The sequence below is a fragment of the Pantherophis guttatus genome, chromosome 1 (genome assembly GCF_059756535.1).
Source record: "Pantherophis guttatus breed Tessera chromosome 1, ASM5975653v1, whole genome shotgun sequence".
In the NCBI taxonomy this organism is placed as follows: domain Eukaryota; kingdom Metazoa; phylum Chordata; class Lepidosauria; order Squamata; family Colubridae; genus Pantherophis; species Pantherophis guttatus.
Genome location: NC_142063.1, coordinates 30,229,719 through 30,255,344, shown reverse-complemented (window position 1 = coordinate 30,255,344; position 25,626 = coordinate 30,229,719). Strand labels below are relative to the sequence as shown.

At 41.4% G+C, this 25,626-nt stretch overlaps 1 protein-coding gene across 3 annotated transcripts; it reads right to left on the bottom strand.

The window, feature by feature from the left end:
* Positions 1 to 170: 170 nt before the first annotated feature.
* On the bottom strand, positions 171 to 22,739 carry LGALS3 (galectin 3). Of its 3 annotated transcripts, none has more exons than XM_087895287.1 (6): positions 22,672 to 22,739; positions 7,523 to 7,544; positions 6,825 to 7,271; positions 5,181 to 5,269; positions 3,503 to 3,671; positions 171 to 2,445 (listed from the first exon to the last, which is right to left on the bottom strand). In XM_087895287.1, the coding sequence occupies exons 1-6, from the start codon at positions 22,722 to 22,724 to the stop codon at positions 2,290 to 2,292; spliced, it is 936 nt and encodes a 311-aa protein (XP_087751413.1). In that variant the 5' UTR covers positions 22,725 to 22,739; the 3' UTR covers positions 171 to 2,289. The 3 variants fall into 3 exon arrangements, with proteins under 3 accessions (XP_087751413.1, XP_034289314.1, XP_034289315.1); XM_034433423.3 differs by lacking the exon at positions 22,672 to 22,739 and adding an exon at positions 17,546 to 17,696; XM_034433424.3 differs by lacking the exon at positions 22,672 to 22,739 and adding an exon at positions 7,874 to 7,891.
* Positions 22,740 to 25,626: the final 2,887 nt, after the last annotated feature.

Below are 25,626 nucleotides of genomic sequence, written 5' to 3'. Positions count from 1 at the left end.
AGTTAAAATGTTTTGAAACACAAGACATGAATAGCAAATTGTTGCTTGTCATTAAGTGTGGCAATGAGTGGGAGAGGGAGGAGGAAAAAAGTATTTTTAGCTGCTACATTTTAAATGTCTATTTTCTTTAATTTTAATAATAATAATAATAATAATAATAATAATAATAATAATAATAATAATAATATTTATTTCTATACCGCCCTTCTCCCGAAGGACTCGGGGCAGTGTACAGCCTATTAAAAGCACAAAGACAAACAACAATTAAAATTATTTAAAATTATTAAATAATTTCAGCTCAATATTAAAACCCCCAAAAATTTAAAACATCCAATTTAAAATCATTACATTGATAGCCCGGCCTGGCGGAACAGCAGGGTCTTAAGGGCACAGCGAAATACCCTGAGGTCGGAGATCTTACGCATTTCCGGGGGCAGTTCATTCCACAGGGCTGTGGAATGTGCACCTCAGTGTATAAACACAATTATTAAAGCTCTGTAAACTAGATTAATCTCATACATGGTGATCTGTATCTGCCTTTTATTTGGATTTTACAGTATTATTCTTTCAGCCATTTCCACACATGTATTTATTTTTAAATCAAGGTGATTAAGTAAAATATTATTTTAAATAATTGCTTTAAATCAAGTTCTCCACTAATAGTATTTCTAAAACAATTAAGTAGATCTGAATCATAACTGAGTAGTAGGCCAATTCACACATTAAATTAAGTCATGATTACAGAGAGTCCTTGATTTACATTCACAATTGAGATCGGAATTTCCATTGTTAAGTGACAGCAGTCACTACAATCCCAGTTGCTATTGTTAACTGAATTCCACAGTCTTTAGGTGAGGCAACTTCCTACTGTCTTCCCATAACCAAAGTTGGTGTGGAAGGTGACGGGAAGTTCCAGGTCCTAAGTAGGTAAGTGGCTGCTGCCAGGTAGAAGAGGGAGCAAGAGGATGTAAGGGAGAATCCATGAGAGGTGTGGGTAAGGAAGTATGTGCGAGAGGCACTATGTGGGTAGAGGAAAGCTTGCAGGAGTGCATAAGAGGCATCACGCAAGTCAGTGAGAGTGTATGAGAGGTGTGATGTGTGTCAGGGAGGGTGCATGAGAGTTCCAAGGTCTGCAACTACCTAATGTAGAACAAGTGTGGGGGGGGGCTGGGGAGAGAGTGCAGGTGGGGGAGACTTATCCAAGCAACTTGTGATCTTTTCTATCAATATCCCCACTGTCTTTCTGAGAAAGCCAGGAGGGAAGATTGCAAATGGCAATCATGATTGTAGGGCACTTCGCAACAAGTGGTAAGTGTGAATGGGTTGCCTAGCACTCAGATCATGGCCACAGGGTTTCTGGGACAGCCATAATTCCAAGGACCATTTGAAACCACCATTCAGCATCGTCATAACTGCAAAAGGTCACTGAATGAATGGTAAATTAAGGACCACCTGTAATTTGGCTGGGTGCTAGCAATACTAAGTTATAAACCAAATGTGGACAGTTCTACTAAGCCTCTAAGAGTTACAGGGCATGCCTGCTGATACTGTATATTAATATCACTGAATGAAAGGGATGAAAAATGTTGGCTTTTATGAATTTAAATCAAAATCCTTACCTAAGTCCCATGTTTTGAGTCTAATTTTTGTATAAAATGGCCTGAAAATCATCCATTTTCCTATCAAAATTCCTGACAATATTCTGAGGATCCCAAAATAGGGTTTCGATGGGAAGAGAGGGATACCTGGCCAACCAGTTATCTATTTCAGCTATAAACCTTGATCAACAAACCACTAATTTCACACAGCATTCTAAGCCTGAAGCGATCCATAATTTAGTGCACTTGTGTATCTTTCCAATATGAAAAGCAGCAATTCAAGAGATTGAGGCATATGCCTTTGATAACTTTCTTGGGGACTGGTGAATGTTCTTGATACTCTTAGCATCAGAACAGGTGTGCCCTATACGCTAATTCATGTTTCTCAATCTCAGCAACTTTAAGACATGGACTTGGGTAAAATTGATTTGCTTAACAACCATTGCAAAAAAAAAAATTTTTGGAAAAAATCAGGTCCAGTCACATGATGCCTAAATTTATGACTACAATGGCTTACAACTATCATTCTGAGCAAAACTACCTGTACACAAGACTTGTAGTCTTTAAGAGTTTTATTTATTAGTTACTATCCAATATAGTCTATTTAATATATCATTATTATTTTTTAGAAAAAAACAACCAGTTTTACAGGTATATTGAGCACTAGGTTGCAATGGGCCAAAGGCTTGGCTTAGATCATGAAAGGCATGACACTGGTGATGGTGACATCACCAGAAACAGACAGCTTGGTGATATGCTGCAGGTCTTTAATACGGTGCTTGTACTGCATGAGATGAGCGTCATCAACAGCTACCTTCAGTTGATCTGCTTCACAGAGAATCTGAATCTGTAAAAGGACAGATGTAAACATTCCTAAAAAGTCATAAATAAGAATGACATAAACACCATCGATTCATGCAACCTGAATCTTGCTTTTTTTGCACTGGGCACTATGGACTTGCAGAGCTAACATCTTGTGCTTGTCATGCTTACATAAAAAAATCACCACAAATATTGTATGAAACCAAGAAATGTGGTGGGGAAAGTGCCCCCTTTCAGCCTCAAGAGCCTCAAAAAAGAGCAATGCTAAATTCAGCATCACAGGGTTTTGGGTGTGTGGTTTTTTTCAAAAAACATACACTTTGTTGGTTAGAATACATATTTTTAAGCGCACTCTTGGCCACAAAAACTTTCTGCTCTGTCAGACTAGTGCAATCAAATCATACTGACAAAAACTTATGGAACTCAATTCAACTGAATTGACACAATGTTCTGTTGCATTCTACTCTCATTTTAAGTCTAGTCGTTATCACTTTCTGGTAACCTTCAAAGAACCTTTATGCTTGCCTCTATGTTGGAGTATACACTGGGAATGACGATGCTCTGCTTCCTATGCAGAAAAATGAGGGTGTCAGAGAGCATCCCACTGGGGACAGGGAGAAGCTTCCTACTAATCGTTTGAGGTCATCTGATTTGCAACCCAAATATCAACCAATTCTCCATCCTGCTTTAGGCAGCAGGATTAGATGCATTCACAGGGCTCACTTAAAATGGTTAGTGATTGAGCCATTTTCTGTATAATAAATTGAACCATATACTTATCAAATAATTTAGACTTGTACAATATCCTACTATATAGATACACACCAAAATTAACAGTAAAGCATAGCATATTGTTCAAATGCAATCACAACTCCCAACTCCTAAAATTCCTACTCAGTTTGGGTATTGCTGGGGATTCTGACTGGCGTGGTCTCAAACGTTGTGAACACAAGATCCAGAAACAGAATTATAGAAATGGAATCAGGTAAATTAAACTGTCCTTGCAATATTCACATAAATAACTTCCAGGCAATCAAGTTAATTCTTAGCTATCAAAAGGACACCCAACGCAAAAACTTTACCTTAAAAGGTTTGCCAGCCTCAAAAGGAAACCTGGGTGCCGTCCGATCTTCCTTCCCCCAGACATTTTGAATCTTGCTATTGCATACAATCACCTTCATGTTGTTCTCATTGAAGCGAGGATTAAAGTGGAAAGCAATGTCATCGCCTTTCTTGAAATCTACTTGAAATCTGCGAGAAATGAGGACACACAAATTGTTATCCCAATGTTCTATGCAATGCAAATGACCAGCTGTCTGCAAGGCATATAAATCCTTCCATTCCCCACCATCCAGTCAGCTGAAGAAATTTCTTGGATGAGAAGCACAACATCTTCAAAGAAAAACCAGAAAGTCCAGTTGCCTCTTAAAAGAAAGAAAAAAAAACCCACCTCGGGGACAACCATGACCTGGATGACTGAGAATCTCTATAGACCAATGTTCTACAGGGAGCTTATAAAACAAAGCTTCTCTATTTATTACATTCATCAAATTAATCATTAACTTGAAAACTTGGATCTGCAGTGCGGTACCCCCCGGTTGCCAAGGGCATCATCAGGCTATTTTATTTTACTATTAAAACTTTAAATGAGAACTTTGTGGGCTGTAAAGCAAAGCACTCCTCTCACATATAAACTTGATTTCTAATCATACTTTTATATCCATTTTGGTTCCATACACATTCTTAGAAAGTTAAAATCACAGAGGCTTAATAAAACCAGAAGCTAAAGAGGGGAGTGGGGTAGGTGTGGGTTATAGGAAGAATAGTCAATTACAATGTCTCCTATTTATCTTCTGAGTGTTTGAAGCAAGTCAAGAGTTTTCTGGGCAGGTGGACACAATCCCAGACTTAAGTACTAGAGGACAGCCAATCCTTAGAGGTATCCTTACAATTACAGGCTGGCAACTTGCTTTGCACCCTACCAGCATGGCATTTAAAATAACAACATCAACAATAATAAGGTGAAGTGGGAAGGGATGGGATGGGATGGGATGGGATGGGATGGGCTACCAGGAAGGCCCAAGGGAGGCATCTTCAGGCATTACATAAACTCCAGCAGCTCTAGCCATAGCAAATACACCAAATGTCTTTTGGACCACTGACCTCACTTGACCTTGGAGTGACATGCCAGGGGTATGCTCAGAGTTAAGACAAAGAAGTGGGTGATGCAAGACAAGGACTAACTTTCAATTAATTTCAATTTTAATTAAATTGCCCATTTAATCCAGGGCTGCAAAGGGGGGTGGAGGAGGGGGGAGAGACTGCATGTAAGCCTTCAGCATTCTTTTTGCAGCCTCCAGAACCCTCCAAATTGATTGAGTCAAAATGTGCCCCCCTTTATATCCTGCTTTTTATCCTGCTTTTTATCTTAGATCCATCTTTTTTCCTACAATAGCAAGCCGGTGAAGTATTGTTCCTAATCCTTTTCCATCACTTTACCCATTATGTCCCACTGGCTACACTTTTGGAGAAAGGTCTCAATACATATCATAAAGGGGAGGGTTTTGATTATGACCATCATCTTATAACACACACACACACACAAATCCTAATGCATCCTTGGTTTAATTTGGTCCTCCTAAACCCCATCCCCAAGTAATGGATGCCAAAGGGCAATCCATCCCGCAATAAACCCAACAGTGTCCTGTAAGAAACCGGCTCACTATATCACCCACCACCCCATCACCCCTGCCTTGTTACCTGTTCGGCCTTGGATTCACTGTCCCAGTCATAGTTATTAACAAGCGAGGCACAAGTCCTGAAGAAAGGGGTAGCTCACAAGGGACTTTCTGAAGACAAAAACAGATTACATCAAATCAAACCAATTTTTTGAGGACCCAGTTGTGGGGGTAATAAGCTGACTTTGTATAACTATACAAAAGTATGAAGGCTATTGCTTAGCGCATTGTAAGCCACCCTGAGTCTCCGGAGAAGGGCGGCATATAAATCAAATTAAAAATAAAAAAAATAAAAAATAAAACCAAACCAATTAACAAAATTGAAGAGCACACGGTCCAACAAAATGTAATGCTGTAGCCTGTTTTGAATTTTGGCTTTCTTTTTATTACAAATACCTTTCGGAGTATAAGACGTACTCCCCCCCACAAAAAGAGGCTGAAAATTTGGGTGCATTTTATACTCCGAAAAAGCTTTTTTGAAGCTTTTTTTCAGCCCTAACGAGGCGCTAGTGAATGAAGCGATCTTCCACGCTGCTTCGCCTGCTTTTCTCATTGCTTCTCTCTCCAACAATCAGCTGTGCTTTAGAAGCTGATTTTATCCCTAACTAGGGGATAAAACCAGCAAACTAACGTGCTGAAGATGAAAGACTAAGGATGCTAGCCAAATGAATACTAGGTAGGCAGAATTTTTTCCCTCTCTTCCTCCCCAAAAACTAAGGTGCGTCTTATACTCCGAAAAATATGGTATATCTCCTCTCATCACCAACCCCTTTTTTGTAAAGTTATTTCTGAACTCCTTTTCTTTCTGGCCTCTTGGTCTCAGATAAAGGCTTTCTCCAAGTTATTCTGCCTCTAGTTTATATCTCTGTCCTGTGATCTTGATTCCTAGGAAGGGGGGAAGAGCAAGAGACAGCAAAGTTTAGTTTATGTAGGAGATGATCAGATGGAGGCTGAGGGCAGGGTCAAATGTATCATCAGTCTGAAGTCCCTAACGCCCCCAAAAGAGACCTAAATCCAGTCCCCACATTGAAGTCTGTTGACTCTTATCTGGCACCAGTTCACCTTGACCATTAGTAGGTCCGATTCTTATGTATAGGTTGCATGGAATAAACGCTTTTGAACACTATCTTGACTCCTGGTTTCTTGCTCCTGACAGTTTATGTGGGAAGAAAAAATTAAGACATCTTCTCCCTAGGAGTTCTCAGACTATGCTTAACGGTGCAAGTAGTTTGCTTTGTTGAGCAAAATTTCTGTCTCTGTCTATGGGTGAGGAACAACAAAGGAAACTGCTCAGAAGACGCTCAGCATGTCTTTCTTGGTTTTGGGAGCCTGACCGTCCTGTCATATTCCTTTCTAAGTGTTGGGCTTGAGTGTCATTTAATGCATTTACAATAAATCATCACTGATGTTCAATCTGCGTCTAATTGACTAGACTTTGAGACCTTCAGTTTGGAGCCAAAAGTTCTCGAAGTGAAATATTTGAACAGCCACCAAACATTCAGAGTTTAATTTTGGTCTTACCAATAAGACCAAATTTAACCATATTTAACCAGATAACCATTGATAATCTTACCAATTTAAAAAAGAGAAATGTTTAATCAAGAACTGAAAAAAATGCAGATACCTTGCCATGCACAAATCAGAAACATGAACATATTTTTCTCACCAATGGACCAGAAAATCCTCCAGCTCCACTTTGTGGTGCAGTTGGCTGTGCTCCTCTGTCACTTGGGGGCTGCCCAGGAACAGGATACATTCCTGAGGCCCCTGGTGGAACCATTCCTGGTGTGTTTGAAAATGTCCCAGGCCCTGGTGGGCCTCCAAAGAATGCTCCTGGTGCTGCTATTCCTCCTGGGCATGTGCCTGGTGCTCCGGGATATGTGCCTGGTGTGCTGGGAAATGCTCCTGGTGCTCCTGAATATGCGCCTGGTGCTCCAGGAAATGCACCTGGTGCTCCGGGAAATGCGCCTGGTGCTCCGGAAAATGCGCCTGGTGCTCCGGGATATGCGCCTGGTGCTCCGGGATAACCTGAGAAGGCACCAGGCTGATTCCCCCAAGGATTCGGTTGCATATTTGGATTAGGATTGTTGGAGCCTGACAAGGCATCTGATAGCTGTGAGGAAAATAAGGAATTTGTTACCCTTTTTCCCAGCCAGTAGCAATATCTTTGCTGAATTTTTGGCATTTTTTGGCTTTCTCAGAAAACTGCATGATCCATGACAATTTATTAATCCCTCTTCTTTAAATGACAATAGAGTGAGGGTCTAGAAGACAATCTGAAAACTGGGGCATAAATTTCATAATAATTAAAACAAAAGGAAAAGTAAATGTGGCATTAAAAAGCACCATTTTCTTCAGACTTACCGAAAATCCGTCAGACATCTTCCTGAAACAAAAGAGACAACAGGCAAATTAGCAGAGCTCAGGATTTTTTTAGAGACTCTGGGGTCCAGCCCAGATCTTGGTAGAACTTCAGTGTAAGACAGAGAAAAAACGTGAAACTGAGAATATATTTGAGTGCCTTTTATAGAACGGAAAAATTAAGGCAATCCAATCTATGTAACCAATGACTATCTTGCTGGAAAAGAATGTGTGATTTTGTGTTGTACCTAAACACACATTTCTTACTCTGTTTTGGCCATTTAAGCACAGGCTGATGATGAGATAAAAAGTTCAAATCTTGTACATTTTGATTGGTCTCAGTAAAGTTATTACCTGACTGTTGATTTTTGGATTATTTTTCATGGATCATGGAATATAGTTTGTTTTTTGTTGTTGTTGTTGTTGTTGTTGTTGTTATTATTATTTCTATCTAATTATATAGAGGGAAGAAAAGAGATAAGTAACATTTCCCTGGACACAGTGAAGCCTGCGATGTCAGTAGAGGGTGCTCCAGGACTTCAAACAAATAAAATCAAAACTGAAAACCATTCAAAAGCCAGTTAAATGCTCCAAATCTCATGAGCTAATCATATCTATAAATCAAATTTATATTCTTGCATGAGATTTCATCAGTTTCTGAACATTTTTATTTCCAGATTTTTTAAAAAATAATGTAATGTACGGTTTGTTGGAGGGGGCATTCACAAGGATGTACAGAATTGTAAAATGGTTTTAATTATCTGAAAAGGCTCATATGTCCTGCAGTAAGTTTTTTAATTTTGATTGATTTATATCCCATTTTACATTTTTAAAAATAATGCTGGGTAGCAAACATACTCCTTCCTCTAATTTTTCCTCTGTGGTGGATTGAGCTGTGATAGACTGCCTGGCCCAAAGTCACCCAGCCAGTTTTCATGCCTAAAGTGGGACTAGAACTCACGATCTCCTGGTTTCTAGCCTAATGCCTTAACCACTAGACCAAAATGGCTCTCATGTGGTCCGCCAGAGTTTCCAGTGGAGGCAATTTCAGTTAGATGAGCCCAATGTACAAAATACATTAAAACACATATTAAAAAAGCACAATTTGGAAGAGGAATTTTTTTCTATCTTCCTCATTGTGTGTGTGGTGGGTGTGGGAGGTAACTATAATAAGCCTTGAGGAGCAAAAACTAAGTTCCCCTTTTACAGGTAGATTAGGCTGGACCTCTAGTCAACTTTTAATGCAGAAAAAGAAAAATTTTCAAGTGTCTTTTGCTTGCTCTGTATTTCTTCAGCCACTTGTTGCTTCCAAATGCCTCAGGAGTGGAACTAAGAATCCTCAGCCCCAAATGAATGGCCTCAAGCTGACGAAAGCCAAAGGATAAATGAAAGAAAAGTAGAATGGGGGAGGTTTTGTGGTAGACTTAATTAAAAAAAACAATAAAATAGATTTCTGAAGAAGTCTGATTCCAAAAGCAGCCCAATGTCAAAACTTTGCACTGAGCAATCCAAATGAATTACCAATACCGTTTCCTTTTTACAAGCATGGTGTTGACTCATCTTGCAATGAACAATGAAAACTGTCCTAAAACATATTATGGTTTCTATAACAGAAACAGAATTGTTTGTTGGGAGAGATCAATCCATTGGCTGGTGTCTGAAGCTTGTGTGGCATACAAACCTCAGATACCGCAGAAAGCTTCAAAAGCACACTTATACACAAGCAAACTTTGTGTTTTCAGGGAATTTGTAATAGCAGCCTCTTTAGAAAATACTCTGACATTGATTGTGTTGTGTCAAGTAAATGCGCTGTGCAAATATGAGTCATGCATTCCCACACCAAGAGTTTGGATTCAAAAATCCTTCTCTCTGTGTTCTCTCTATTACAAGGAAGCAGGTTTTATCAATCACATAATATAAATTGTATCACTGTTATAAATCTTGTCCTGAATTAATTCAATAAGACATACAAATGGGCTAATACTCAAGCCAGCCTGGGAAAGATAAAAACAAAGAATCTAATGGCACCTAAACAACAAACATTCTTACTGGAATGTTCTATGACTTCTCTGGATTCAGTATGCCTGTAAACACCTCCTATAATGAACATCAGATTCCAGTTACTGTTTTATTTTGGGAGGGAGGGAGGGAGGGAAGAAGGAAGGAAGGAAGGGAGGGAGGGAGGGAAGAAAGAAGGAGGAAGGTCTCTGTAAAGCAATGCATCAATACTAAGCACAGGTAATCCTCAACCTATGACCTCAATTCAGCTCAAAATTTCTGTTGCTAAGTGAGACATTTGTTAAGTGAATTTTATCACATTTACGTCCTTTCTTGCCACAGTTGTTAAGTGAATCACTGCAGTTGTTAAGGTAGTAACACTGTTGTTAAGTGAAACTGGTTTTCCCATTGACTTTGCTTGTCAGAAGGTCAAAAAAGGTGATCACATGACCCTGGGTCACTGCAATCGTCATAAATATGAGTCGGTTGCCAAGCATCTGAATTTTGATCATGTGACCATTGGGATGCTGCAATGATCGTTCCCCTTCTATTTCACAGCAACCAACCTCACACTTAACAATAGCCAATAGCATGTGCTAAGTAGTTTCAAAAATGCTTTCTTGTGTGGCGTAATCTCTATTGCTGCCTTGGGCACAGTTCTTACAAACAACTCCAGAAGAGGCACTGGTCCAAATGATCCTAATTAGAACAAGAATGGAAAATGTGTTTCATGATGTCCTTTATGGTCCTTGTCATTTATTTAAAAAAAATGTTTTGCAGCTTGAAAGTAGTGTTTCTTACCATAAAGACCCAAACAGTTTGCTGTTTACATGTTTGCCTCTAGCAAAAGCCACTGCAAACTTTTAAACATGTTCCCAGTTGCACAGAGCCAAAAGGCAAACACCCCCACTCTGCTTGTTGTCCTTCTACCCATTTTTTTTTTTTATTTGATTTATATGCCGCCCTTCTCCGGAGACTCAGGGCGGCTTACAATGCGTTAAGCAATAGTCTTCATACTTTTGTATATTTATACAAAGTCAACTTATTGCCCCCACAACCTGGGTCCTCATTTCACCTACCTTAGAAAGGATGGAAGGCTGAGTCAACCTTGAGCCTTGGAGAGATTCGAACCTGCAGAAATTGCAGGCAGCTGTGTTAATAACAGGGTGCGTAGACCACTGTACTATCAAGGCTCTTTGATTTGATTTGATGCTGCTTTTTCACATGCTAGCTTGCCTAAATATTAACACTTAGAGAATGAACTAATGGCCAGACAGTAAAGACATGAGAACTTATATTTGCTGACAAAAATATCTGAAATGTAAAAATAATGATTGTGCAAAAGTACTATAAATGGAAACAGAGGACATTACAAGATGTTCCAAGCCAAAATGTGATGGAGTAGGAAATTTTTGAACATAATACAGTTGTGCCCCATGCTATCATGATCATGACAAAGGACAGCTTATCTACCCAGACTACTCAATGACAAACCATTAAATATTGATGAAGGATGATGAGGAGATACTAAATCAGCACTACCTACCAAAAGAGAGTTGGAGGGAACAAAAGTCTGAAGTCCTCTTTTTATATTCCACGAGACATCTCTTAGAGTAGATTGCCCTTTGGCCAATGAAAAGGAGTATCTCATTGGTATGGAAGGACTAAATGAGTGAATGAATTTTAAAATCTACCAGTAATCTACCAGTATTGTTGGCTGGTGTTCACAGATTTTGTTCTAGTGCTTAATAAAAAAAAGCATAATTCTGTAGTGGAGGATAACCCGCTTGAAAAAATACCCTCACAGGAAAGCTTTCTCTGAGTCCATCCCTACCATGACTTATTCCCAGGGGTGAAATTTAGCAGGTTCTGACAAGTTCTGGAGAACTGGTAGCAGAAATTTTGAGCAGTTCGGAGAACCAGCAAATGCCACCTCTGGCTGGCCCCGGAAGAGGGTAGGAATGGAGATTTTGCAATATCCTTCCCCCAGGAGTAGGGTGGGAATGGAGATTTTGCAGTATCCTTCCCCTGCCACACCCACCAAGCCACGCCCACCAAGCCACACCATACCCAAGCCACACCCACAGAACCAGTAGTAAAAAAATTTGAATTCCACCACTGCCTATTCCTTAACGGAAGCTAATTTGCAGCACCCAGTGACCAAGACCTCTTTATTCCCTGTGGCATTCTAGCACATAAGTGAAACCAAGATTTATTGTGGTATCTGGATTTTATTGTTGATTGTAAATCTGCTGAGGTTTTTTGCAGATTCCTTTAACTGGATGCCAAGAGGAAGAGAAAGAAGCAAAAATCTTTCAGAGATGCGCTGGTTAAAACTGGAGCATTCACTGCCAATCAGCTGATTAGCAATTGGATCGGCCTCCCAGAATACCGCCGATCAGCCGTTCTAGGCAGCGGGGATCATCCATTCACTGCAGCCACTGCCGCCATTCACCACCGTCACTCATCACCGATCACCATCACCTGTTTGCAGCCACCTGTTTGCCACTGCCGATCACCGAATGGGCTTCAAATAGGGCGAACGGCAAGGGCGAACGGGCAGCAGCGATCAGTGGCGGCAATCTGCAGCCAACAGCAGCAATGCCTGCTGCCTAGAACAGCTGATCAGCGGTATTCCAGTAGGCGGATTCAACCGTCAATCAGCTGCTCAGCAGCAAAGGCTCCACAGTTCCCCAGCGCTAGCAACAATTCCGCTCAGTTGACCAGTAGTGGGCATAACAGAGCGGAGCCCTGATGATCCACGTGCTGGAGTTGCGATAACGTGCTGAAGCTGACCAGTTTGCTGTTTGCTGCAAGGATGCTAGCCAGATGGATGCTGGGAGGCAGAGGCAGATCGTTTTTCTTATTTTCTTCCTCTAAAGCATCTTATAATGTGAAAAATACGGTAATGACAACAACTGTTTAGGAAGATTGCTTGGGATGGGGTAAAAGGAAAATATTAAATGCCAATATCATTTAGCATACAGTGCATCTTTCCTTCCCTTTTTCCACTATTTGCTATTTTTTATTATATTTATTTTCTCTTATGCTTTTCATTGTGCTAAAAATCATTTAATAAAATTTAGCATATATATACTCTGGTTGTAGCATTCTTGTGGGCTGTGCTGGTTTAAAAATTAGGTAACAAGAAAAGGACTAGAGCCTTCAACAAACAGCCTAAATCACAAGCAAACAGTATTTACTGATATTCAGGGTGTCTCTCTCAGACAACTGATTGATGATTGACTAATCTTAGAAGTAAGTACATCAATAATTCTATGAAAAACTATGTATTTCTTTGTCCATCTGACTATATCAAGGTTGGAATTTACTAGAGATATAAAAATACTCAAAATTTGGCACTGAAATGCTTCATATAATCTCAATGAATCCAGGTCATTTAATCCACCTTCTCATTTGAGAGTTGAAAGAGAATCCTACTCTTTCTGGGCAAATTTCAGTGACAGAAGAAACAAAAATATTTAAATTGTGAGGTGGCAGCTACGTATCAAGCATTCCAAGCAGCTAAGCCAAATCAATTAGGATAGAAGTTACTTGTCCTCAAACATGTTCTAAACCAGTTTAACAAGTTTGGATGCCTCTATTTGAGGGTTCCAGTGTAGACTCAAACATGTTGAACATCTTGAAAAATAAACATTGTGGGATTCGGTTCCATTGAAATATAGTATCGGCATGCCTCAATCTAGATGATTTAATCCAGATAACTCAGTTAAAAATGAAAAGCTTAGTACATGTTGAAAAGGATGATCTTCCTCTGTTTTTTCCCATATCCTTTAAGAACATAAAGGGGACATCCTCATGTCCTTCTAAATTTGGCTCAAAATGCTTCACAAATTGCTCTTTAAGGATAAGATTGCACAAAGCAACCGACTGACATCAGAAGGGAGGACCAAGATGCCAGCTATTACTGCATAAATGAAGTCCTTTTTATGTTCATTGTGACATACATTAAAAAGGGGTGGAGTTTTGATTGTTTTGAAACCCCCCCCCATTGTTTTCTCAGCCTTTGATAGAGCAATCGATGGTCTCAAGAAATCGAAGGCTGGGAAAACAATGGGTGTTTTGCATCAAAATAGCAAAAATAACCCCACTCCTTTCAAGAAAAAGGATGTGATACGTTTACTGTTATTTTATTATCCAGATATTCATTCATAGTAACATTTAAATACTTCATTAAGGCTCGATCCGTATCCCACCAAAGCTACTTCTGAGTCCCATTTGTGCAAGTCATGCTATCAATTGAAAAATGGTATCTTAAAGCATCTGTAATTCATCAAGTGGTTATCATCAATGCCAATCTTTGAGAGATGGGGATTTTTGAAATCTACCATGTTACATTTTCAGTGGCAACACATTTACGGTAATCTGGTTAAACCAAGAGACGAAACAGTCATCCGTTCCCACCGTATCCTTAGACCAGTCAGCCATTATCTCAATCAAATCCTCTTCCTGGTGGTTCTAGCCGCACTTAATCACACTAACTAGCATTTTAGAATTACCATGTCCTCACCCATTTGCTCTGATACCTCATGAGCCCTGGCACACTTCCTTGCATCGCTAGCTCCTTCTTCATTGGACAACCAGGCAACAGTAGCCACAATGTGGACACTGTATACAATGACCGCAGGCGTGTTCTTCATTGCTAGATCTCCACATTGAGTTCTATGATGGAAAATCTTGCTTTCTTCTACCCCCCAGCTGCTTATACAACACAACTGACTGTAGCATTAGATAATCCTATGCATGGCTGAATTTATTCTGCACTAAATCTAATCCTCAGAGTTAGCTGATTCAGTTGACTGACTTTTTTGTGGTGTTGCTGTATCACACTCACCCTCCTCCTACTGACCTGGGTAAGTGTGTCATAGGAGAATGGTGATCAAGTAGCACACAGCAGTAATTGTCAGGGGACATAATACCTGACCATAAGCAAAAGTCCTTTCTTTTCCAAAGAGGCCCAGCCCGGCCATGGAAAGAAGAACCAATAAAGGAGAATATCTGTAACTCAGGGTTGAAATGATAGGTCCTTGGTGCTTTCTGATCTTAGTTGTTTACTTGCACATTTCATTACTCAAACTAGGTAACATCATTAATACTGAAGAAGTTACCTAGTTTAGGTAAAGAAGCATCTGAAAGAAAAGAACCAAGCTCAGGGAAACAGACCCATTTGCTAGAACCTTGACCTGCCTTCCTCAAAAATAGAGTAAGTGGTAAGGGTCCCCTCACAACTTCAGTTTTCTTTCCTGAAACTTGGGGATAGGGAACCTAAAGTACTGTTTTATTCTTGGGCTACCCCCAACTTGTTGAAACAGCTTGGGGCAAAGACCCCATTTGTCACTTGATTTCTGCACAGTAGGTAGAGATTGAAACTACTCCCTGTTTTTGCTATTTGATGATGACAACTTTCAAATTCTGCATCTAAGCCTTTCCTGGCCTGATCTTATACACGGGTGGCTGATTTCAGGAAGTTGATAAGTGCAGGAATTTTGCAGTTACCGGATGCTATTTAAATACTGTAATACTGAAATGGAACATGATGTCAAGATGTTATGGTACAGATTAGAAATTAGGAAGAAATCCTTGACAGAAATTCTACCTATTTGAGTAGAATAGGTTATGATATGGAAGATATCATATTCCCCCTTTCACCAGATTTTTTTCAAACATCCTGGATAGTCATCTACCAGGGATAGGAAAGTAAACCCTGCAGTGTGAAGGGGGTTGGATTGGATGACCTCTGAGGTCCTTTCCAATTGTAGGATTCTATGACTGTTGAATGACCCTCACTATCAAGACTGAAAAGAAGGAATACCTTGAATGAGTGAGGACTAGGATGTTTAAAGGTCTGGCTTCTCCCATATGAAGGCTGCCTATTGAGATCATGTGTGAAGATATCTGCATTTGGCTGGGGTGAGGGATGAGACCTCTTTAATGGTAGGATGTGCTAAATTCAGCTACAAACAGTTTGCCTCCCTCAGTAAAGTTTGCCATAACTTTAGGCGTCAGCTACGTACTGTTGGTGGTGCAAAGAATTCTGAATTATTACCATTATTACTGTTGATCATTAACATTTATTTACAGACTTTAACAGATTAACAGAGTTGGAAGGGAGTTTATATGTCATCTAGTCCAACCCTTCCCCCTCCTCAAGCAGGAGACCCTACACTATTTCCGACAAATGGCAGTCCAATCTTTTCTTGAAAGTCTCAAGTGATGAAGCTCCACAACTTCTGAAGGCAACTTCTGTTCCATTGGTTGATTGTTCCTACTGTCATTTCTAGGTTGAACCTCCCCTTGTTCAGTTTCCATCCATTATTCCTTGTCTGGCCTTCAGATGCTTTGGAAAATAGCTTGACCCCTTCATCTCTGTGGCAGCCCCTCAAATATTGCAACACTGCTATCATGTCTCCCCTGGACCTTCTCTTCTCTTCTCTTCACCAGACTAGCCATGCCCAGTTCCTGCAACCATTCTTCATATGTTTTAATCTCCAGTCCCCTAATCATCCTGGTTGCTCTCCTCTGCACTTTTTCTCAACATCTTTTTGATAGTGTGGTGACCAAAACTGGATGCAGTACTCTACAAGTAGTCCTCGACTTACGGCCACAATTGAGCCGAACGTCTTTGTTAAGCGAACCATTTGTTAAGTGAGTTTTGCCTCATTTTACAACCTTGCCTGCCACCGTTGTAAAGAGAATCACCGCAGCTGTTAAGTCAGTAACATGGTTGTTAAATGAATCTGGCTTCCCCATTGACTTTACTTGTCAGAAGGTCACAAAAGGGGATCACATGACCCCGGGGGCAGGGGGACGATCCCGCAACAGAGCCTTGGTAGTACAGTGGTTTAAAGCACCCTGTTATTAACACAGCTGCCTGCAATTACTGCAGGTTCGAATTTTACCAGGCTCAAGGTTGACTCAGCCTTCCATCCTTTCTAAGGTAGGTTAAATGAGGACCCAGTTTGTGGGGGCAATAAGCTGACTTTGTATAAATATACAAAAGTATGAAGGCTATTGCTTAACGCATTGTAAGCCGCCCTGAGTCTCCGGAGAAGGGCGGCATATAAATCAAATTTAAAAAAAAAACAAAACGTCAAAAATATGAGTTAGTTGCCAAGCGTCTGAATTTGGATCCTGTGACCATGGGGGATAAGGGTGAAAACGGTCATAAGTCACTTTTTTTCAGGACCGTTGTAAGTACGGTCATTAAACGAACCGTTGTAAATCGAGGACTACCTGTATTCATGCCTATGTATTATTTATTTATTTATTGGTTCGATTTATATGCTGCCCTTCTCCGGAGAATCAGGGCGGCTTACAATGCATTAAGCAATAGCCTTCATACTTTTTGTATATACCTGCTTAGAAGGGCTTTCGCCCGCCCCCCCCACAAAGCAGTGTTCTTTTTTATATATATATACAAAGTCAGCTTATTGCCCCCACAAACCGGGTCCTCATTTTACCTACCTCGAAAGGATGGAAGGCTGAGTCAACCTTGAGCCTGGTGAGATTCGAACTCACAGTAATTGCAGGCAGCTGGCAGCTAAGTGCTACTTAGCAGCACTTTAGTCCGCTGCGCCACCAAGGCTCTTTATCTCAAAGGAGAGGCTCCCGAGTCACGCGCTCGCCCCTTTTGAGTGGCTTCTCCTTTCCGACCCGCCCTGGCTGGAGGCTCCAGCTGGGAAATCCACCCTCACCCAAATTGCTGCTTTGGGCGGGGCGGGAAAGAAGAGCCAACTTTTCCACTCGGCTTCCCGAAAGGCGGGACGAACGCCTCCCATCCAGAGACATGCAGCTTTTCCTTCCTAGCGTTTTTCTCCACAAGTGCGGGCTCCGCTTTTTTTTTTTTTTTTGTTTTTCTCGCCCAACGAAAATGTTGGCGGGCGAAGCACAAGACCTTCCTTCCTTCCTTCCTTCCTATTGCGCAAGGCGAAGGATGAGGGCAGCGTCCCCCCCACCCCGCCCGCCCGCCAAAAGTTGCCCCGTCCTCGCCTTCCCGCCGCGACTTACCGGGCTGGAGACCCTGGGTTTACGGAGCGGCAAGAGAACGACTCAGGCTGGGCGGGACGTCGGAGCAGCTCAAATACGCGTGGGCCCGTCCCCGGACCGCCCCGTCCTTTCCGCTCCAGCGGCAGCCTGACTTGCCAGCGACACTCCCCGAACAGGCGTTTTGGGAGAAACATACTTTGGCATCAGACCCTCTTTGAGGTTGATGGGTTTCTTGCAGACCTTTCATTACCAGAGTAGGTAACATCATCAGTGCATCGGGTAATGAAAGAAAGGTCTGGGAGGAAGCTGCCAAGCTCAGAGAGCACCAGGGACAGTTCAACCCTAAATTACAAATATTCTGTCAGTACCACTTCGCAGAGTTGTGAAGATAAATGGGGCTTGGGGTTTGTGTTTGTGAGGGAGAATCACACAACCCTATCTCCTGAGAAAGAGAAAATTGAGATATGGATGCCATTTCTAATAAATGCAGGTTCTTCCTCTCTCCCTAAAGTTATGAAATTTGGAAATCGACTAAGACTTAGAGAGGAAGGTAAAGGCTCAGACCTCCTTTCTCATTGGTCTTAAGGACCTCATGGAGCAGTGCTGGCCATTTGCAGTCCTGCAATGGACGGAGCATCTTCCATGATGACACTGGGGATGGCCTGTCTCCCCAAGCCATTAGCAAGGGATTTTTATTGGCCTGCAAATGGACTTTCTGGAAAAGCTTCCCTCTTTACTCAAGAATCAGGTTGAAAAAGTGAGCAAATATTAGGCTGGTTTTGTCAAAAAGAAAAAAAAAACCTTTCTTAAACAGTTGTTAAGAAAGCAGGAATCTAACAAGTGTGGTTTCACCCAGATATTCCTATTCAATAGGGCCAAAGTAGGTCCAGTTGATTAGGTCTTTATCATTCAAAGATGAGCTGTGTTTACACAAGACACACCCATTTTTTAAAAAAATCACAGCTTATAAAAGTAGATCGGAGTTTGAGATTGCACAATACACTGGTATTTTTAAACACAAAGTAATCAGATTAGGCAACCACAGCCTTATTGTCATGAAAGCCAGGGTGGAGAATGGTCACTAAGGAGTTGTCAGCCACATAGCACTTTCAAAACTCAAGACAGTTTTTTGGATCTCTCCATCTCCCTCCCTCCCTCTCTCTCTCTCTCTCTCTGTTACATATTATCAGTTCCAGTTTTTCATGAAGCATATGGGAAACGGAAACCCAGAAAACAACATTTTCTTTAGCTATAGAATAGTTTTATTCAATAATTCCTACACCAAGATTGAAAGAGTTTACCCCATGTCTTTCAACCTTGGCAACTTCTAGTGTGGACTTCAACAGCCATGCTGGTTGTGGAATTCTGGGGACTGAAGTCTACACACTTGGAAATTGCCACTGTTGGAAAACTCAGAACTGTTGCTGGAATTGGGTATGTCCCTTAAGAAGGACCAGAGGTGACGTGATAGTAGTTTTCCAATATCTAAGGGCTTGTCATAAAAGAGGGAGTCAACCTATTCTCCAAAGCACCTGAGGGCAGGACAAGAAGCAATGGATGGAAACTAATCAAGGAGAGAAGCAACCTAGAACTAAGGAGAAATTTCCTGACGGTTAAAACAATTAATCAGCAAAACAGCTTTCCTCCAGAAGTTGTGAAAAACTGGGAGTTTTTAAGAGATTGAACAACTATTTATTTATTTATTTATTTATTTATTTATTTATTTATTTATTTATTTATTTATTGGTTCGATTTATATGCCGCCCTTTTCCGCAGACTCAGGGCGGCTTACAATGCGTTAAGCAATAGCCTTCATACTTTTGCATATACCTGCTTAAAAGGGCTTTCGGTCCCCCCCTAAGCGGTGTTCTTTTTTATACAAAGTCAGTTTATTGCCCCCACAAACCGGGTCCTCATTTTACCTACCTCGAAAGGATGGAAGGCTGAGTCAACCTTGAGCCTGGTGAGATTTGAACTTGCAGTAATTGCAGGCAGCTGGTGTTACCTAACAGAGCTTTAGTCTGCTGCGTCACCAAGGCTCTTACATTTGTCTGAAATGGGGTAGGGCAGGGCTATCAAACTCCCAGCCTGTGGGCTGGATGCGTCACATGCTGACCACACCCAAGCCCAGTTTAGCAAAGGGGGGGAAGCCCCAATACGTCACATGATGCCACTGTGAAGATGTGAATGTGACACCCCTGATGTAGAGTTTCCTGCCTGAGCAGGGGGTTAGACTAGAAGACCTCCAAGGTCCCTTCCAACTGTTATTTTGTTATTCTGTTAATACATCTCTCTTATACAAAATTAAGCTCCTACATTGCATAAGACATGACTTAATGAATCATGGTATATTAAATATACACAATTGGCTGTTGACACAACAAAAGGAACTGCGTTCCATTTATTGCATTAGTGAACCAGGCCACAGCTGCAGAAATATCCCGCCCCCGCCCCCCAAGACTTCCTCCCTATGTAGCAATATGAACCAAAGGCAAGCATAACCCTTATCAACCATATCCAATGTGTGGCAGCCACAGGGAGGCCTGCTCTCACAGTTATAAACCCAAGGTTCTGGCTATTGCGATTAGGGTAAATGTTTGTCTCGTGAAAAACAAGGGGAAGGGTGGGCTTATTTCTATGGAGACGTGCACAAGAATTATTCATCACTTGTTTTCTATTCCTATGATGTTGCCACAGCAGCAAGTAGGGGAGATGGTGAAGTCCATTTATTAACATAGCTGGTACTATGCTAATATTTTGATGGAGACAGGAGACAAAAGACACAAAACTGTGGCCAAACCAAATTAAACAGGCCGCTTCATGGTTTAATGTCATAAATTTACATACCAATGTGGTTTGTAAACCATAGCTTACGGATTGTCGTTTGTGTAAATCTGGACATTGTCATTGGGGCACCAATTGGGGGAGTTATGAAAAAAATCCAATGACCATTTAATCTTACGTTGTAGGACTTTGATCACACAACTGCAGCAGTGGTGGTGTTTCAAATTGTTTTACTACAGGTTCTGTGGGCGTGGCATGGTTTGGTGGGCGTGGCTTAGTGGGCATGGCAGGGGAAGGTTACTGCAAAATCCCCATTTCCTCCCGATCAGCTGTGACTTGGGAGGCAGAGGGGGCCTCCCCATCTATTGATGGAGGCGGGCCAGTCAGAATTTTTACTACCGGTTCTCTGAACTACTCAAAATTTCTGCTACCGGTTCTCCAGAACTGGTCAGAACCGGCTGAAACCCACCTCTGAATTGCAGCCACTGTCTTGACTTTTTTCATCCCTTCTCCTTCCTTTGTTGGCCATCCCTCTGGGTGGAACATTAACTTTTTTGCAGATTTAGCCTTAACGGAACATTTGAGAGTCCTATTGATTTCAGATTCTAAAACTGTTATCAATAAAGATGAGCTCATTTGCAATTCTATGTCATCTCACAGAGAACAGACTCCAGAAGAAACAGATGTATGATCATGGCAGCCAAGCATATACTGGGAGGTGCACCCCTTGCCTTTTTGCGCATGTTTATAGGTCTTATTAGGTTGGCAACATCTTGCATGAAAAGGAAGCATGAAGCAGAAGCCAATGTTGGTATGTCTTACAAGATACACTATGCTGAAAGTGCAGAAATATAATTTCTTAGGCACAAAGGTTCACATCCCTCTACTTCCTGGTTTATCATTGTCTTCATTCAATAGTATTGTATAAAACATTATTGATTGAGAAGGATTATGCTCTCAAAGGGAATATGCAAGGGTGAAATCCAGCAGGTTCTGACAGGTTCTGGAGAACCGGTAGTGGAAATTTTGAGCAGTTCGGAGAACCAGTAGCAGAAATTTTGAGTAGTTTGGAATACTGGCAAATACCACCTCTGGCTGGCCCCAGAGTGGGGTGGGAATGGAGATTTTGCAATATCCTTCCCCCAGGAGTGAGGAGGGAATGGGGATTTTGCAGTATCCTTCCCCTGCCACACCCACCAAGCCACACCCACAGAACCGGTAGTAAAAAAATTTGGATTTCACCACTTGAATATTGTGCTATTCAGAGAAATATGATATATTTATCAAATTTATATAACCATACATCTTACAACAAGTGACTGTGCAGAGTAGAACAAAGCTAAAACAGTTAATACTAAACAATTATTATTAAAACATTAAAAAGCTCTGAAAACAAAACTAAAAAAAAAAAGAAATATTAGCTGAAGAGATATTAATAATAGTGGAGTCACCTCAATAATTCACCAAATCTATGGAGTCCACAAATCTGATGGCAAAACCAGGTTTTGATGGCTCTTCAGAAAGTCAAAAGTGATGAAGTCAGCCTCACTTGGGGGGAGAGTATGCTCCCTAAAGAGGACACCAAAGCAGATTCTTTACCTAGAGCTCACCAAGTATAACTCCCTAGGCAATGGGATCCGCAGATATCCTCTCTGCTGGATCTGTTGGGTTGGGTAGATGTAATCAGAGAGACAAGTTCTTCAAAGAACCTAGTTCCATGCCATGCCATGCCATGCAAGGTTGGTTGGTCGATCATTCATTTGATTTCTATAGTCACCCATCTCTGCAAACGAGTCTGGGCAGCTACAGATTTTAAAGGTCAAAACAACACTTTAAAGTGGACCCAGAAACATACTGGTAACCAATGCAGCTCCACTAGAAACGCATAGTGTAACTGCCTGTGCTACTGCATTATGCACCAGTTGAAGCTTTCAAATGCTCTTCAAGGACAACCCCATGTGGATTACATTGTAGTAGTCCATCTGGGAAGTGAGTAGGAATGTGAATGATTCCCCGAGTAGATCCACTTGATCTAGGAATGGATGCAAGTGGCATAAAACACGAAGTTGTGCAAAGGCCCTCCTAGCCATGACTGCCATCTGCTCTTCAAACCCAACTGACCTGGGATGAACTTTATTTGGGGGATCAACTAGCTATCATTTCTTTCATGTGTGTATACTGATTGAATTTTTATTCAAGTTTTTGAGCAAATAAAGAACTGGGAGCCAGTGACCTATTCCTGCCTGCAGTAATGCATAATTTCTTCATCCCAAACCACCTTTCCATACTGGGCTGCTCATAGTTATTTAAAATTTGTGCCTGTTTCTTAATATGTCCAGGAACAAAAATTCAGAATTACTAACCTTTCAGCAGGCATATAGTGGGTAAGACTGGGGTATATGTTTCGTCTTCTCATTTTACCTATTGATCTTCAGTTCTCATCTTCTCATGAGTTTTTAGTCCTGGCTTAAGTCAGAGGCAGCTCTTCTGAGACAAGAGCTGCTCTGTGGCATTCAATGGGGTGGAAGGTAGCAACTTGTGATGCAAGCCCTCCCACCTTTTCTAGAAGCATCAGAATCACATGGATGCTCCAAAGGAGCGCAACTAGCCAGAAGAGCTTATTGTTGGTGCAATCTGCTCATGTGAGCACCCTATCTATTGGAATCACATGGCTCCAAGTCATAGGCCACAACCTCAGAAAGAATTGATGACACAACTTATTCCACAAAAACAGCTATGAGTCACACTTTGAAGCAATTAAAATTCCTTTCCCAGTCTTAAAACACATATTATGGAACCTATCCAGCAGCTCTGTGAAGACAGTGTTGGAAGGAAAATCCGTCTGGTTCAGTTCCAAGCTGGGAGAAAGACACTAGAAACCTGGAGGCTGATTGGAAAAAAGGGTTTATTGATGAAGCAGAACCACCAATCACATGTGATTCTGGGCAGCTGACAAAATGGAGTTGAGAGTGGGTGGGTTTTTAAACCTTCTTTGGGCTTTGTATTTGAGCTTCCTGTTCCTGTGCAAGAACATGTCCTTTAATATTCTATTGGCTGTTGACAGATTCCTATGAGGTCATGGCTGTCTCTATAGGCAAAAGGGAAATGGAAATTTGTCTTAGCTAATCTGGTCAACCTCTGGCTTATTGTTTATCTGAGCTCCCAGGTTTCTGTGACTTTGAAATTTGGACTGCTCTGGGGGGGGGGTGCAATGAAGAGACTTGTCTTCTGAAAGGGTGTTGGGCAATTCCTATTGTGACTAATGACTTTCATCGTGTCTTGGATCTTGGGTGAGGGACTGCTTTCTGACCCGACCATTCTGCCAAGAAGTTTTGAAATATCCTGCCTTGAATGGATTTCTGCCTGCAGTATTTGCTTTGCTTATGAATAGAGCTATCTAGATACTTGTCCTCCTCTTTCAATAAGCTCTTTATCTCTTAAGTGCTGGCATCTGCTGTGAGCTATTAAAGACTTGGGGGCTGCTTACTGTCTTTAAGAGCATGTTTCTCCATTTCTTTAGGGAAATATAATATACTGCCTTTTTAATATTTCCCAAAATGTTTCATTCTTCTAGAAGTGTGGGGGCTTCCCACAACAGGTTGGCATTATTACAGTATCTCCTTTTTACAGACAAGACCACATTTGGAATCTTGTGTCCAGTTTTGGTTGCCACAATATAAAAAAAATATTGAGACTCTAGAACGAGTATAGAGAAGAGCAACAAAGATGATTAGGGGACTGGAGGCTGAAACATATAAAGAACAGTTGCAGAAACTGGGTATGTCTAGTTTAATGAAAAGAAGGACTAGGAGTGACATAATAGCAGTGTTCCAATATCTAAGGCGTTGCCACAAAAAAGAAGGGATGAACCTATTCTTCAAAGCACCTGAAGGCAGAACAAGAGGCAATGGATGGAAACTAATCAAGGAGAGAACCAAAATAGAAATGAGAAATTTTCTGACAGTCAGATCAATTAATCATGATACAGCTTGCCTTCAGAAGTTGTGGGTGCTTTACCACTGGAGGTTTTTAAGAAGAGATTGGACAACCATTTGCCTGAAATGGTATAGAGCAGTGATGGCTAACCTTTTTGCCATCACGTGCCAAAAGTGGGGGGAACATGGTGGGGGGTCACACACGTGTGTGCCCACACGCATAATTCAATGTGTCCCGCCACCCCCCGCTTTTGGCACATGATGGCACATTGGGCCAGGTAGGCCCGGTTTTTGCCCTCCCCAGGCTCCAGAGGCTTTCTTGGAGCTTGGGGAGGGCAAAAACAGCCTTCCCCCCCCCCCAGGCCCTCCGGAAGCTGGAAATGGCCCGTTTCCCAACTTCCAGTGGGACTGGAAGGCCTGAAAATCAGCTGGCCAGCACGCTGGAGCTGAGCTAGGGCAACGCTCGTGTGCCCACATATATGGCTTCACGTGCCATCTGTGGCACACATGCCATAGGTTCGCCATGACGGGTACAGAGTCTCCTGCTTGAGTAGAGGGCTGGACTAGAAGATCTCCAAGGTCCCTTCCAACTCTGTTAAAAAGATTGCAGCTGGAAAAATAATGATTCGCTTCAGTTTGACTGAGTTGCCTTAAGGACTTTTTATTTAACATATTACTCCATCCTTTCCCACCTTGTGCTCCCCAGCTGTGTTGGGACCGTTTCTCCTGATCTCCAGCTTTTGGCCTTACTGGCTGGGAATTCATGCAGTTGCATCACTGGAAGGAACCATCTCTAAGCCATTCAATCAAAGTCCTTGCCCATTGTTGGAATCCAAATTAAGGCCAGATGGCTGCCCAGCTTGTATTGAATATTTTCAATGAAAATAAACCATTGCCCCACAGGGAAACTAGTTGCACTTTCAGACTCTTCTTGCTATTAGGAATCTGATTTATATTTCCATGTGCCGGACATAGAATGAAGAACTATATTAATACTCTTCTGTGGGACATCTTTTCAGATTATCTCCAAGTCTGCAGAATGAGTGAAGTGGGAAGTTTGTTGAAAAACAGTGCTCTCTTCTGGCTGAATCGTGAAACTGCACTTGTAGTTTAAAAGGCAAGATAGTCCTTGCTTTACAACCATGTTTAGTTAACAAAGTTACACTGAAACGTTACGAAGTCACCCTTAAGACTATTGCAGTACCCCCATGATCATGTGATTAAAATTCAGCTGCTTGGCAACCAACATCTATTTACAATGGACACAACATTCCAGGGTCATATGATTATCATTTGCAACCTTTTCAGCCAGCTTCAAACAAGCAGTCAATGGGAAGTTGGATTCATTTAATGACTGCATTGGTTCACTTTATAACTACTATG

Excerpts from the sequence above, each read along its gene's own strand:
- LGALS3 (XM_087895287.1), bottom strand. The coding sequence starts at position 22,724 with ATGAGAAGACGAAACATATACCCCAGTCTTACCCACTATATGCCTGCT. Across the intron at positions 7,545-22,671 it reads CACTATATGCCTGCTGAAAG|GAAGATGTCTGACGGATTTT; the intron begins GTTAGTAATTCT and ends CTTTTGTTTCAG. Across the intron at positions 2,446-3,502 it reads AGGCTGGCAAACCTTTTAAG|ATTCAGATTCTCTGTGAAGC; the intron begins GTAAAGTTTTTG and ends GTCCTTTTACAG.